This window comes from Podarcis liolepis (assembly GCF_965112155.1).
Source record: "Podarcis liolepis genome assembly, chromosome: 11".
Taxonomy (NCBI): Eukaryota; Metazoa; Chordata; class Lepidosauria; order Squamata; family Lacertidae; genus Podarcis; species Podarcis liolepis.
In genome coordinates, this window is record NC_139565.1 from 29,697,015 (window position 1) to 29,710,094 (window position 13,080).

A 13,080-nucleotide genomic window follows, 5' to 3' on the forward strand; every position below is an offset into this window, starting at 1 on the left:
TCCGCTCCCGGCATTATTGTGTTACAAAATATTATTTAATATCATCGTTCCCCAGAAGGTCGAAAATGAATGTGGGGTGGGAAAGACGAAGCATTACTCGGGTTTCACCAGGGGTGCATAACATACCAGCGCTTAGAATTACTTCTGATGCGAAGAGGACACTTTCTGCGGCCTTTTCGCAATGATCCTAATCCTATCCGGGCCTAAATCTTCAAGGGCTGTCTGGTCTTCAGGGCCGTGAGGTGACCTTTCCCTACCCGGTCTGGGCAAAAACAGGGATACCTCCGGCTTTGGCAGTTACATTGGTTTTTTCAGAGCTCGTCCTGGCTAGTTAAGAGCCAAAATGTGCATTCTTACAGCCTGCCTATTGAAACTGACTAGTCCATAGACTGTAGCTGCTGGCAATGTTATTATGCAGCTGTAAGTGCCCGCCATATAGAAAATGCGTTCCCTCTCTCTCTCTCTCTCTCTCTCTCTCTCTCTCTCTCTCTCTCCAGGGATCTACTGCGTCTAGAATATTAAAAAACCCCAAGCGGGTTAGGCTGAAGGATCTTGTTAATGCAAAATAAAAAAGTAAAAAAAAAATCTGGGGAGTGTAGACAGCAAATTAACAGAAAAAACACTGCCAGTGACTCCTCCAATTGAAAATCCTGCCTCATCCTGGATGTGTTTGGAGGGCGAGGGAGAAACTGGAGAATGTGAGGCGGGGGGCGAAGGGGGGGGAGACACACACGAATGTTATTTTTAAAGATCCGGCTTTATTAATACGTTAAGAAAGAGCTCCCTTGGCAGTGTGTGTTCTTACAGCTCCGTCTCAGATCCTATAAAACATTAATGCACTGAAAGCTGTTACAGAGATCTGCAGCGACCAGCTCCAAGCTCTGGGAAAATCTTTACCTTCAAAAGGGGCTCCACTCGGAGAACGAATGGTACGTTGGGTGTGTGTGTGGGGGGGGGTGTTTTTGGAAAGCTGCTCCGACAGTCATTTGAAGGAGACTAACAGCTTTAGGATTCCATGAGCCCACGGGAATAGGGGCGCACGCGTGTCCTTGGATCAGTACACACGACCAGACATATGCACCTCCCTCTCTCTGAGGGTGGCCTTAGAACTCAGGGGAAACTCACCAGCCCGGAGGAAAGACCTGCACCAGGAGGAAATTGCCCGCACCTGACACAGAGACCTTCACAAGGGCGGGGAAGGGAAATCAGAGCTTCAGTCCAGACGTGACAACACAGTGTTCCAGAGGAGTGGAAATTTACTTTCAGGACAGGCCAAAGACATTTCGCCACCCGAGGCAGAATAGTTCACTTCGCCTTACCTTTATTAGGCATTACAGGCAGAACAGCAAATGGATCTCCTCTCAATTAATCCAAGGTGCAAACCCAACGAGAAAAACAAAAAGCCAACTAGCACAAACGCCTCTCGCTGGGAGCAAAAATATTATACTAATAAATTAAAAACAACAACAACTATTCACTGTCCTTTCAAGGCACCTCAGAATCAGCTGCCTGAGTCACCCTCCTTACTCTGTCTAGTGGTAGGGCTGGCCCTGTTTTCTCTTCCGGATTATTCTCATAGAACGCCAGTAGGCTCACGCAGAAGTTTCATGGGACTCCCTCCCAGTTAAATGAACGTAGGGTGGCAACCTAAGGGAATTCCTCTTAACTGTTCCCCCACCTCCATTTCGTCAGCATCAGTCACCAGAATCGCATTAAAACCAGGCAGCTTGGGTATACTGAGGTGTGTGTGCACCTTACCAGCAGCATGACCACTGTATTTATTTGTTTTTGAACAAAGACCCCACACCTTGGACCTCTTATATAAGGCACAAAGCCTTGGGGGGCTGGCGGGAAAGAAACCCACCACCCGCAAACCCAAACTTTAGGTCTGCTTCAAGGAACAAGAACTCATGGATTGGCGTGGGAATCTGTGTTGGATGTTGCGCTTGGGTTGCCTTTGTAATTGTTTTTTTTTCTAAATTCTTTTATTTTTGTTTAAATTCTCACTTCAATTTTAATTCTTGAAGAACAGCTTCGACAACATATATCGCACTCAATATAAGAAGCAAAGGGTTATATAAAAAATTATTAGTATAGAATCACAGGAAGCCTGGTTTGGAACCAGAAAGAAATACAAAACAGATATAGATACATACACACAGAACAATTCCTTGTTGTTTTTTTAATAATTATTTGGAAAATGTTATTTTTTCCCCTCCCCTAATTCTTGTTTGTTTCTTGTGGTGTTTTTCCCCCTCCCCTCTCGCCTCCTTTATGCGCATACGATGTTTTAAATTTTACAAAAAAAGTGAAAATAAAGACTAATATCTTACAAAATGAAGAACAATGTTCGTGGAAAGTGTTTCGCCTTTGGGTCCCCCTCCCTCTTTCCCTCACCCCGTCCACCAGTTCAATTCGGCTCCAGGTTTTTGTTTGCTTGTTTGTTCTGTCTCTTAAACTGTGTGTTTTGTTTTGCTGTACAGACGATAGATCCACCTCAGTCCATCCATCATAAATCCAGGGAAATCCGTTCTAGTCTTCTTTTTTTAGGGGGGAGTTTTTGTTTTAATCTCTTCGGTCCTTTTTTAAAAATGGTTTTTGTTTAAAGTTTCCCATCTCATTGTCAACGGTTTGTTCCACAAAATACGAGGTGTCCATTTCGCCTTCATCATCATCATCATCACCGCCTCTCTCAGCCGGGGTCTGATCCTAAGCGAGTCTTTCGTGCAGTGTCTGAGGGGTCTGCTCCTATCTCTCTTTCTCGGTCCTCCTCCCCCCCTTTCTTTCTGCCTCTCTGTCTCCTCGGATCCCCCCACCCGGCTGCGTGCGCCCCCAAGGTGGTGGTTGTCTGGGCCGGTCTCTGGCTGGGCTGGAGGCCTTCCTCCTCCTCCTCCTCCTCTCAGGGTCTCTAAGCGGGGGAGCCCAGGAGGTGCTCTATGAACACTGGATGGACATGTAAGGCCAGTTGAAGCTGCTGCCGGAGAGCAGCATGTCTCGAATGAGCGTCTCGATGGGGGTTTTACCTACCAAGCGGACGAAGAAGAGCTGCTCGATGACCGACGACGAGACGGTGCGCAGCGAAGGCAGCCGGAGGAGCAGTTTGCCGAAGCGGCTGGGCTGGTTGGGGTACTGGCTCCGCACGTATTCCTCCAGGGCGCACTGGGACTTCTCTTGCAGGCTCTCGATGTGCGCCGCGTCCGAGAGGCCACAGGCATCTGCCACGCAGCGCCGGGGGGGGGGGCAAGGAGAAGGAGAAGAAGAAGAAGAGGAGGAGGAGGAAGAAGAGGAGACACGGTTAGCCAGGGAGGTACCAAGGCCCACAACTCTCCCCACTCTCCCCCCCCCCAAAAGCGCAGCAGTAGCAATAACCAGGCAGCAGGAGCAGCAGCCAGCAACCCGGCCTCCGCGACCCCGGACGCCCCCTCCGCCCCCCTCTCTTTGTGCAGCTTCCTCCACCTTGCAAATAAATAATGGAAGACGCGGAAAGGCAGCCAGGAGGGGAGCCGGAGCCATCTTTCCCCAGCCTGCCAGCAACCTGCCCCCCCCCATCAGCCAGGAAAGGACAGAGGCCTCGGCTGCTGAATCCTATTGTTACATCCCATTGACATATACCATCTCCCAAGACAGACAGACACACACACACACAGATACAGCCAGCCGGGAGGGATTCCGTTTCTCCCAAGTACTTTCTCTCTCTCTCTCCTCCCTCCAAGCTTCCCACCCCCACCCCGCCCAAGACAAGCGCACGCAGCCTCGTCCTCAGCTAAAGGAAAAGGGCTTCGGGGTGCAAGAAACCGGGCCAGGCGCGCGTGCGAGAGAGCCAGGCGAGGATTTGGAGTCGCTCGCACGAAAGGCGGCCGCGCTTCCATTTCCGATCGTGGGGGGGAGAGAGAGGGAGAAGGGGAGGCCCTGCTTTGTCTGAGGATCTCTCGGATCGAGTAATTGAAAATTGGTCACATCTCTGTAAGCTATATAATCATCGCCGGGAAGACGGCTCGGTCCGGGCTGCCTCTTCCAGCCCCGCCAAGCTGCCCCCCTCCCGCACCCCAAGCCTGCGCGCTAAGCAGCCGTCTGTCTGCAGCTGCTCTCGCCCTCGCTCGCACGCACAAAGCTGCTGAGCCGGCTGCCTCGCTGGAGTTGCTGCCGCTGCCGCTAAGGCTCGATCAAGCTCGCCAGAGAGCAAGGCAGGAGGCCCAGCTCTGGCGCTGAGGACCCCGAGATCCCGGGCAAAGGCGCAGTAGGAGGAAGGACACCCAACTCCCCCCCCGCCAGATATTTCTCCTTCTGTCTTAGAAGTCCTAGCAGAAAGTGTTAAGGACTATTCAGACCCCCTCTCCCCTGCCTAAACGCACACACGGACACCACATAGTATTTTGGGGGAGGGAGAGAGGAAGTACCCCCCCACACACCGAGGCGGTGGGTTCTTTGAGCTCAAGCATCCGCAGGCCGCCGCCTCCTCCTCCCACCCCCGGCCTGTTTTTCTTATATTAATAATAAATATTTCAAAACACCGGGATCACAAGGCGGCCGTCAGCTAGCAGGGCGGTTTAGCGCAGATCAAAGGCGGCCTCTGCTAATATAGAAATCTATATAAGAATTAATCGCAGAGTAATGGCCCCCAAAAGGAATTCACGAAATTGCCCATGTAAAATAAGGATGGCCCTGCAAAGGCCCTCCAGATTTATTCATCATAGCAATCCATTAAAAAGGGGAACCTGTGGCAAGTGGATTTCGTTGCTGTTGTTGTTGAACTTGCGGGGTGGTGTATCCCTCTTCCTAGTTTCCAAAAGTGGATTTTTTAAAAAGCATGTCAAACACCTTCATCTCCAGGCCTCTGGCCTCCAGCGAAAACAGAGAGCAACCAAGCTGTAATTCTGGCTCTTCTGAGGAAAAGACCCCCATGACCCCAGCCACGGCCTAAGGAGCGCTTAGATCTGCAATTACCTACGCCTGACTGTTGTGCTAATTTCTACTTTTCCCTTAAATGCAGTGATCATTTGCAACATCTAAGGGGTGGGCGAGGAGGGAGCCAGCTTGCAACCCACACGCACCCAACAGCGGAGGCCTGCCCTTCCTCGTGGTCCATAGCCGAGAGAGTCCCTGGCCTCCTCGGACGGGGATTGCTAGAGATCACCAGCTAACTTCTCCTTTGCTATTTGCCTTGTATTGCTACTCGTCCACTCAGGCGAAAGGTTTCTACCCAACTTTTAAACACGGCAGGACTTCAGGGCCTGATTGCCTCTTCCTCACATTTATCTGGGAGGTCCCATTCCTTAGGGAGGGGGTGAAATATTTATCCCGTCTTTCACCTCCGGCGCAAAGACCACCACCGGATCTTTGAGAAAAGGCACAGACCAGATAGAACGGAGATTCTCCTGTCGTATTTCCAGTGCATCTTCTATCAGATAGCTTCTTCAGCCTCTCTCTCATTTTTTATTATAAAAAAAGAAAGAAAGGTCCCCTCAGGTATATATGAGAGGCACGCTTGGATTTTATTCCGCACCCCCGTACTCGAAACACCAGCCAGCTCAGAGGGACTCATCTCTCCCCCCCCCCTCTACATTTCAAATAAATAGCGCTAGGATCGGGGGATGCTTTCAATCTCCACCGTGAAGCAAGAGGATCTGAAAATTAATTAAACAATCTATGCTATCTGATCGATTAGCTGATTGAGTTAAGATGAAATAGACCAAAGAAGGGAAAGCGATGCATATTCACCTTCTGTGAATTACATCTCAGCAAGGATGAAGGGGGCGGGCTGGGACGGGAGAAGGGTGGGTTTGGGTGGAAATTGTGCGTGTCCCACTTTTTAAGATGATCATATTTCTTCCTGCAGTCATTATTTCTCAATATTTCTTCCTCCAGTCTATGGCGAAGAAATGATGTAAATAAATAATCATTACTGTTCAGCACACGCCAACCTGGGCCTTTGTAGTACAGGGAATGTATTTCATGTAACGCATCCAGGAGAGTTTAGTGCTCAGAAAATATAGACGTAATCAGCTCGCATATAACGAGAAATCAAAGTTCTTATGGCGCAGGAGATAGATTTATTGAGCTGATCTTATCTAACCTGGCCCCTCCGTGGGAGATTTTATATATCGAAGTGCGGGGTGGTGTCAGAATTAGAAAGGCAATTCTTTAATGGAGTTTGCATATCTCTCTGTGTGGGAAAACAACAAATCAACCAGCGCTACTTTCAACACAATGCTCCTTCCTGGGACAGGCTCCAAACTTTTGTGGATGGAAAATAATATCCGGAACCCAAATGGGCAGGAGGTGGTGAAGGAAGAAGAAGAAGAGGCAAGCAAGAAACTAGAATAACTTCCAAGCCAGTGACCCCTGCTGATCTTAAACACCAGTGATCTGGAAGCATTTTACGTTTGGGATCAGGTTGTTGAGTTAAAGCCCCTGGGACCAGGTGGCTAAAAATGTCTTTTCCATCCATCAAAGTTTCCTTAAAAAGTTGGAGGACTTGGCGAAAGCCGGGCCATCAATTACCTTCTGGCTAGCAATCAAAACAAGATCAGGCCCAAGTGGAAATGGGTGTAGGGGATAGAAGTGGCGGCGTTTGAGAGAGGAGGAGGAGGAGGAAGAGAAAGACAGGACATAACTAGAGTGGGAATTCTGCGTCTCCGCCATTGGGGCTTCCACCCCATTCGAGTGCTAGAAAATGCTATTATTATTTCAGCTTATATTGGGATGTCGCCAATTTTCACTGCCTCGATTAAAAAAATAATGTTGCATTGTGTACCATCAGAATATATGGACACACATAAATATAGCAGATGCAGCTATTCTAAGCCATCCTGGATTTGAGAAAAGAGGAAGAAAGCGCCTTTCGAGGGGGCGGAAGGGGGTCAAACCTTTTAGGCAAGGGCTTTTGGCGGTGAAGTCAATAAAGCAGGCCGCCCTCTTTCTTTAACGCTGCGGCCTAAAAGCTGCATTTTCCAAATGGCCGGGCTATTCCCGCCCAGTTTAGATCTAACCGCGCCCCCCCCCATGAATAAACGAGTTAACAAAAAAGCACGAGGGGCTGCGGGAGGACCCTCCAGTTAAATCACCCTGAAAAATGCCACCAGGGTCTCTTTTTGTCAGTCCTGAAAAACACGTTTCCGTCAGGCAAGGCTCCTGAAGATAAAACGCACCCCAACGTCTCTGCGGCTGTTCAGTAAATCTCCCCCACTTGTTTTAAGACCTGTACTTGATTCTCTGCGAAAAAAGAGCCCGGCCTTTTTCCACCCTCGCTCTGGCCTGCATTTGCAGCCTGAAGAACAAGGGGGGGCAGTCACAGTCCATGTCTACCAGCACCACGCATACCAATGAGATCCCCCTGTCTAAATAAATTATCCGATGTTCAAATCGATATTAATACTACATTTGCTACATTACAATATTGTGCAAATTTAAGAGTCATTTGACTACAATGTAAATACTATTTCTCATGCATGAAAGGCAACAAATATTGATGGGTTTCTCCCCTCCAGCCAGACCCTCGGAAACAGCTTTGTTTTCCAAAAAGCTTTGTATATCTTCTCGGGCCACTTTTAAACGGAGTTAGGGGGTGGGTGGCGGATTTAATGGTATAAGATTCTGAAGGAGATATATATATGCATATATATAAATATATACACATGAGAAAAGTTTTGCAAAAAGTGCTCGGTGAACAGACCAGCGCCGCACCCCTCCACCCTCGCAAACACAACGCCCCCCGTCCCAAACGGCTCCGCCAAGTTCCCCCTTGTCTTTGTTCCTTATTCCTTGCAGGTTGATGTTATATATGTCTCTCCCACAGGTTACAATAATAAAGGATGTCTTGTATTCTTATAGGCTCCAACCGGAGCACTTCAAAGGCGACGTTAATGCACTCTCCTGCAAAGTTAATTTGAACCATCTATCATAAGCAAAATTGCTAACATGCACGTTACCCCCGCCTACCCTTAATTTGATATTTTTGCAGGCAATCTGTTACATTTCCCAGTGTTTGCGTGGTTTTGCATTGTTTAAAAAAAAGAAGAAGGGAGGGAGGGAGGAAATGCATCTGCAGGTTGGTACTCTAAAGCCTCAGGCTGGGTCTTATTTCCTTTATTTTGAAGGAGGGAAGTAAGTCCTTTTCTGGCGCTCGAATCCATTTTTACGAGCGTCACTAACCACAGCAACTGCAAATATGAATGGCTTCCGATAAGGGTGGGGGTGGGGGGGATCAGGCAGCAATAAAGCAGTATTATTTATGATTTATTTGTGTTCCTGCCTGCCTTATTGGAACAAGATCTGGCGAGAAGCCCTTTCAGCAAGGCCTAACCACTCTCTCCTCCCTTCCACAAACAAATAAACACACAAACGCACGAGGAAAGGGTGTGGGGAATTTATGCTCCTACCGCACCCCCCTCTCCCCCACCTGAGGCCGAATACTACCTTCTACAATGAACACAACGCTACACCTTCGAGTTAGTCGATTTCACCCAAGGCCTACCGGAAGCTGCCAAAGCCACCCGCCTGCCTAAGGGGAACAATCCAACGAATGCTTAAGAAGACTGAGAGCGCAGGAGGAAGCTTTAGCCGGGCTGCGGGGAGGGCAGGGATTCGTTTTCCCAACGCAAAGTGAATTTGGATGAGGCTCTGGTGCGTCTACTGCACAAACCTTCTGCAGCAGGCCCTGCGCGCCTTTCCTTGCTCCAGACTATCCCGGGGGACTATCCCCAAACCAGGAGGCCGATCTGCTTAGAGAGGAAGGTGCCTGGGCTTGCCTAGCCCTGCTCCCCTGGTGTTGCTGCTCAGCCCCCTAACACCCCCCGTTCCCTCCCGCCACTCCACTGACCTGACGTGAAGAGGACGATGGCTTTGAGGCAGCTGTACTCGGCCGAGTCGACGTGCAGGGCCTTGAGCTTCTCCACTTGCTCCTGGAAGATGCGGATGTGGTCCATGAAGGCCACCACGCGGTCTGCGGACATGGGCGAGGCGTGGAGGCCTGCGGCGGCCAAGAGGGGCGCCACGTGCAGGGGCATGGAGCACTGGGCAGCGTTGAGGACGAAGAGCTCGCTCCAGGTGAGGCGCAGCAGGGCCACCTGGTCGGTGATCTGCAGGTCCGGGAAGAAGGGGATGTTGCGGGCCCACTCGACGGCGCTGAAGAGCAGCCGCGCCGCCAGCTCGCAGATGTTCTCGATGCCCATGATGTTGTTGGGCTGCATGCACTGGCTGCCGTAGCGGGACGTCGGGTAAGGCTCGGCGCGCAGCAGCAGCGAGATGTAGCCCGACAGGTAGCAGTGGCCGTTCAGCGGGTCGCCGTTGGTCAGCGCGTACTGGCCCGGGTTCGGCTGGCTCGGAGGCATCCTTCCTCGCTGAACCGCTGACGAAAAGAGGGAGAGAGAGAGAAAAGGAGAGGAAATGTGCATCCAGCAGCCTTGGCGAAACCCAGCCCGCTAGCCGCCGCCGCCGCCGCGCAACAAAGCGGAGCCTTCTTCCCACAGCAACGCGCGCACACAGGCGCACAGACACACACACAGGCGTCGCCTCTTTCTCTCACACAGACACGCACAAATCCGGCCGGGAGGGTGGCAAACACGCACAATGCAAGCCTGTTCCCCCCACCCACCTCAGCTTGCATTGTTGTGCAAATGGGGACATGTATACTGCCTTACAAGACTGCCATTCTCTTTGTAGTAATAGTAATAATAAGAGGAATGATGAAAATAGTGATGATGATGATGACGAGGCAGTCCCCGAAAGAACTCTCCAAAGTCAGGGCCCACCTCCAAGTTGCTCCCTCCTAGCCTTGCCTGATAGCCAGGTAGCCATCCTTGGTCACCTCTCGGCCGATTTAGCGCTCCGAGGATTGGGAATCCGGAAAGGCCATCCCGCGCAGGCTCCCCGCTTTATTTGCCAGTCCGGAGTCCCACTCAGCAAATAGGCTTGCAAAAGTGCTTGGAGTGGGGGTGGGGTGGGGTGAGGTGAGGGGTGGGAGAGCTACCCCCGCGCCTTCTCCCTAAACAGTTCCCGGGTTCAGCTGAGGAAGCTTCTCTCCTGTTTGCAGCAGAGTTCTTTCTCCCTGGCTGGAGGAGGACGGGGGGGGGAGGGAAAGGAAAGGTTTGGCTGCTGTTATTGTTATTAAAAAGGAGGTCAAAATGAAGATTTCGATTACGGAAGCCAAACATGAGTGTGGGGAGAAGGGCGAATTATTCTCTGCGTGGTTGCAGATGCATGAAAATGAAAATTAAAGGAGGGTGGGAAATATATGCCCACGATCCGGCCAGTGAAAACACACGTTTGCAACTGTGCAAAAAGAGACGCGCCGGGCACACAAACTCACGGAATTCATTAACCCCAAACGCGAGCATGCTTGGAGTTTCCGAAGCTGAGCAAAGTTTGTGTGTGTGTGTGTGCGCGTGTGTGTGTCCAGGTCTGCTTAATCTGGGTCAGCAATTCACACTCCTGGCATGTAAACAAAGGTAACTTAGAGCAAAGAGAGGACAACTGAGAGTTATTTCTTAGGCGCAGAAAATTAATATTTTCTGTTTCACAGGAAGAGTTATTTTCTTCAGGGTTTCCTGTTGTTAATCATACTTTTGATGGGGGGAAAAAATCTAATATTCCCATCGAGCTGTCAGAATCCCCCTTTCCTCCCTCCTCCCTCTGCAAATTATACTTCCAAACCTGGCAGTTCTGTGTTTCAATTAAATGCAAACACAGTTCAAAGGCTGTGAGATGGCTGTTAGCTGCTATACATATATATCCCTATGCTCCCCCTCGCTCTCGATATATAAATTTTTCCCCGAGACCCCTATCCTGACAACAGCTCTCCGAAACTCCTAAATGAAGTCATCAGTGGCCCTTTTAAAAGGATTTCCATTCTTTCCTTGTGGCACACGGGAGAGATGTGCTTTATTTTTTATTCTTTCTATTATTTTCAACCATTTCCATTACCGAAAGTGTTTGGCTCATTTGACTCCTAAGGACCTCTTTAAATAGGGTCACGAGGCTGAATTTTCAGCATCAAACAGCTAAATAGTGTGTGTGTATATATCTATACAAGTATGTGTGTGGAGACCAAAAACACCGCCGCAGTAAATCGCTCTTACTATATATACACAAGCACACACGTACACTCCCCCCACACATACAAATACATATAATAACTATTCCTTTCATTCATATAAATATAGATCTCTCTCTCTCGGAATTAACACACACACACAAACACACAGAAAGTACCATCATAACACTGGAGGTATTCCTTTTCAAATAAGCACCACATTCCAAAGACAAGCTATGCTTAAAAATAATAAGACTAATAAGAACCAGTATTATTGGGATGCAGTATAAAGCGACGATGGCGTCTGATGGAGAAATAAAACAAGCAGCATGCACACGGGGTGGGAAATGACAGAACTGTAAAAGCAGTGATCGTTCACAAACTTCATTTGAAAGCACGAGGGAGTCCAAACAAGGCCGGATTTGGCGAGGTGGGATCGCCTAGCAGAGAGCGAAGGTGCAAGGAAGCAGCCACACAAACAGAGCAATTTAAACACCATTGGCCCTCCAATTTGTTTTAAAAAAATATATATTATTATGATTTTAAAACAAACAAACAAACTTACACACAACACACGTCTCTTTCTGCTTTGAGGCCAGGGTTGTGGTGGGGGAAGGATCTAACGTGAACTGTTGTGCTTTCTCTTTCCTCGCTCCCCCCATCTTTCTAATGGGGCGAAATAATGAAGAGAGGAAAGGGAGCCTGAAAGAAGGGTCTCTCTCCCCCTCTCTCTGGCTGCCCCCCCAGCTCCAAGCCAAGAAAGGACAGAGCCCCCAACCCAGGAATAGACACCATTCAATCGGTGGTGGAGTAAGAGTAATAGCAACATTACGCATCTCTAAAGGAAGCAAGTGTAGTGGTTGCGAAAGTGTGTCTGTTTGTCTGGTGGGGAGGGGGATGCTCGGAGGAGAGGGAGGGGGTACCAGCCTTCTCTCCCTCCTCCTCCTCCCAACCTGCCCTGGACACACACACAAACAATCTGGATCCAAATAGGGAAGAAATAATATTCACCTTCCCGCCTCATGCCCACTTTGAGGCACTTCTTGAGGCGGCAGTACTGGCACTGGTTGCGGTGGTGCTGGTCGATGGGACAGTTCCGGTTGGCCCGGCAAGTGTACGTTAAGTTCCTGCGGACGCTTCTCTTGAAGAAACTTTTGCAGCCCTCGCAGGTGAACTGCCCATAGTGCTTGCCGCTGGACTTGTCGCCGCAAACCACGCACTCGATGTGCTGCTGCTGCTGCTGGCTCTGGCCCGATCCCTGCTGCTGCTGCCCCTTGTCGCCCGGCGTGGACGGCGCGCCCGGCTGGCTGGGCGTCTGCGGCGTGTGGGGGGCCGCCGAGGCCCCTTGCTGCGGGTCCCTGCCCGGCTGAGCTGCTCCGGTGGGGCCGCCCCCGGCCACGTCCTCTTGCGCATCTCGCCAGCTGCTAACTACCATTGCCATATCTCGGGCCCACGGAGGAAAAAAAAGAGGGGGGTGCCTGGTGGTGATGGTGGGCTGCCGGAGAAGAGGCCGGGAGAGGAGGAGGGGTGGCGGGTCGGGGTCGAGGTGGGGAAGGGGGGTGGGGTAGGGTAAGGGGGGAAAGAAGGGCGGCTGCCTGGGTTTGTCGAGGGGGGGAGGGGGCAGAGGCGAGGGATCGGGGCTCCTCCTGCCTCTCCGCGGCTGTTGCTGCTGTGGCTGCCGCCGCCGCCTCTCCGCTGCTCCCGCTGCCGATCTTTTTCTGCTTCTTTCTGCTGCCCTGCCCCCTCCTTCCTTCCTTCCTTCCTTCCCTCCTTCCTTCCTTCTTCCCTTCCTCTCTCTCTCTTTCCTTCTCTCTAGTGTGGAGTGGCTTCTTTTTCTTTTCTTTTCTTTTGGCAAGGGGGGAGACAATGGAATTCCAGAGGGTTTAACCCCCACCCCACCCCCCGTCTAGCAGGATGGTGTCCCCCGCTCTTCTTCTTCTCTTCCTCCTCCTCCTCCTGCTTCTTCTCTCAGTCCCTTCCCTCCCTCCCCCCCAGAAACGTGTCCCTTTTCAAGTTGCAAAAGCAGCCAGGGCGAAGCGGGCTGTCGGGAG

The 13,080-nt window shown here is 50.6% G+C and overlaps 1 protein-coding gene across 2 annotated transcripts; it reads right to left on the minus strand.

Annotated features, from left to right (window-relative positions):
- Window positions 1-1,966: 1,966 nt before the first annotated feature.
- On the minus strand, window positions 1,967-12,470 carry NR2F1 (nuclear receptor subfamily 2 group F member 1; the record flags this gene model as incomplete). Of its 2 annotated transcripts, none has more annotated exons than XM_083465452.1 (3): window positions 1,967-3,215; window positions 8,819-9,346; window positions 12,041-12,470. In XM_083465452.1, 3 exons carry the CDS (start codon window positions 12,468-12,470, stop codon window positions 2,935-2,937), a joined length of 1,239 nt encoding a protein of 412 aa, XP_083321578.1. In that variant the 3' UTR covers window positions 1,967-2,934. The 2 variants fall into 2 exon arrangements, with proteins under 2 accessions (XP_083321578.1, XP_083321579.1); XM_083465453.1 differs by lacking the exon at window positions 12,041-12,470 and adding an exon at window positions 9,750-11,770.
- Between the last annotated feature and the right edge of the window lie 610 nt (window positions 12,471-13,080).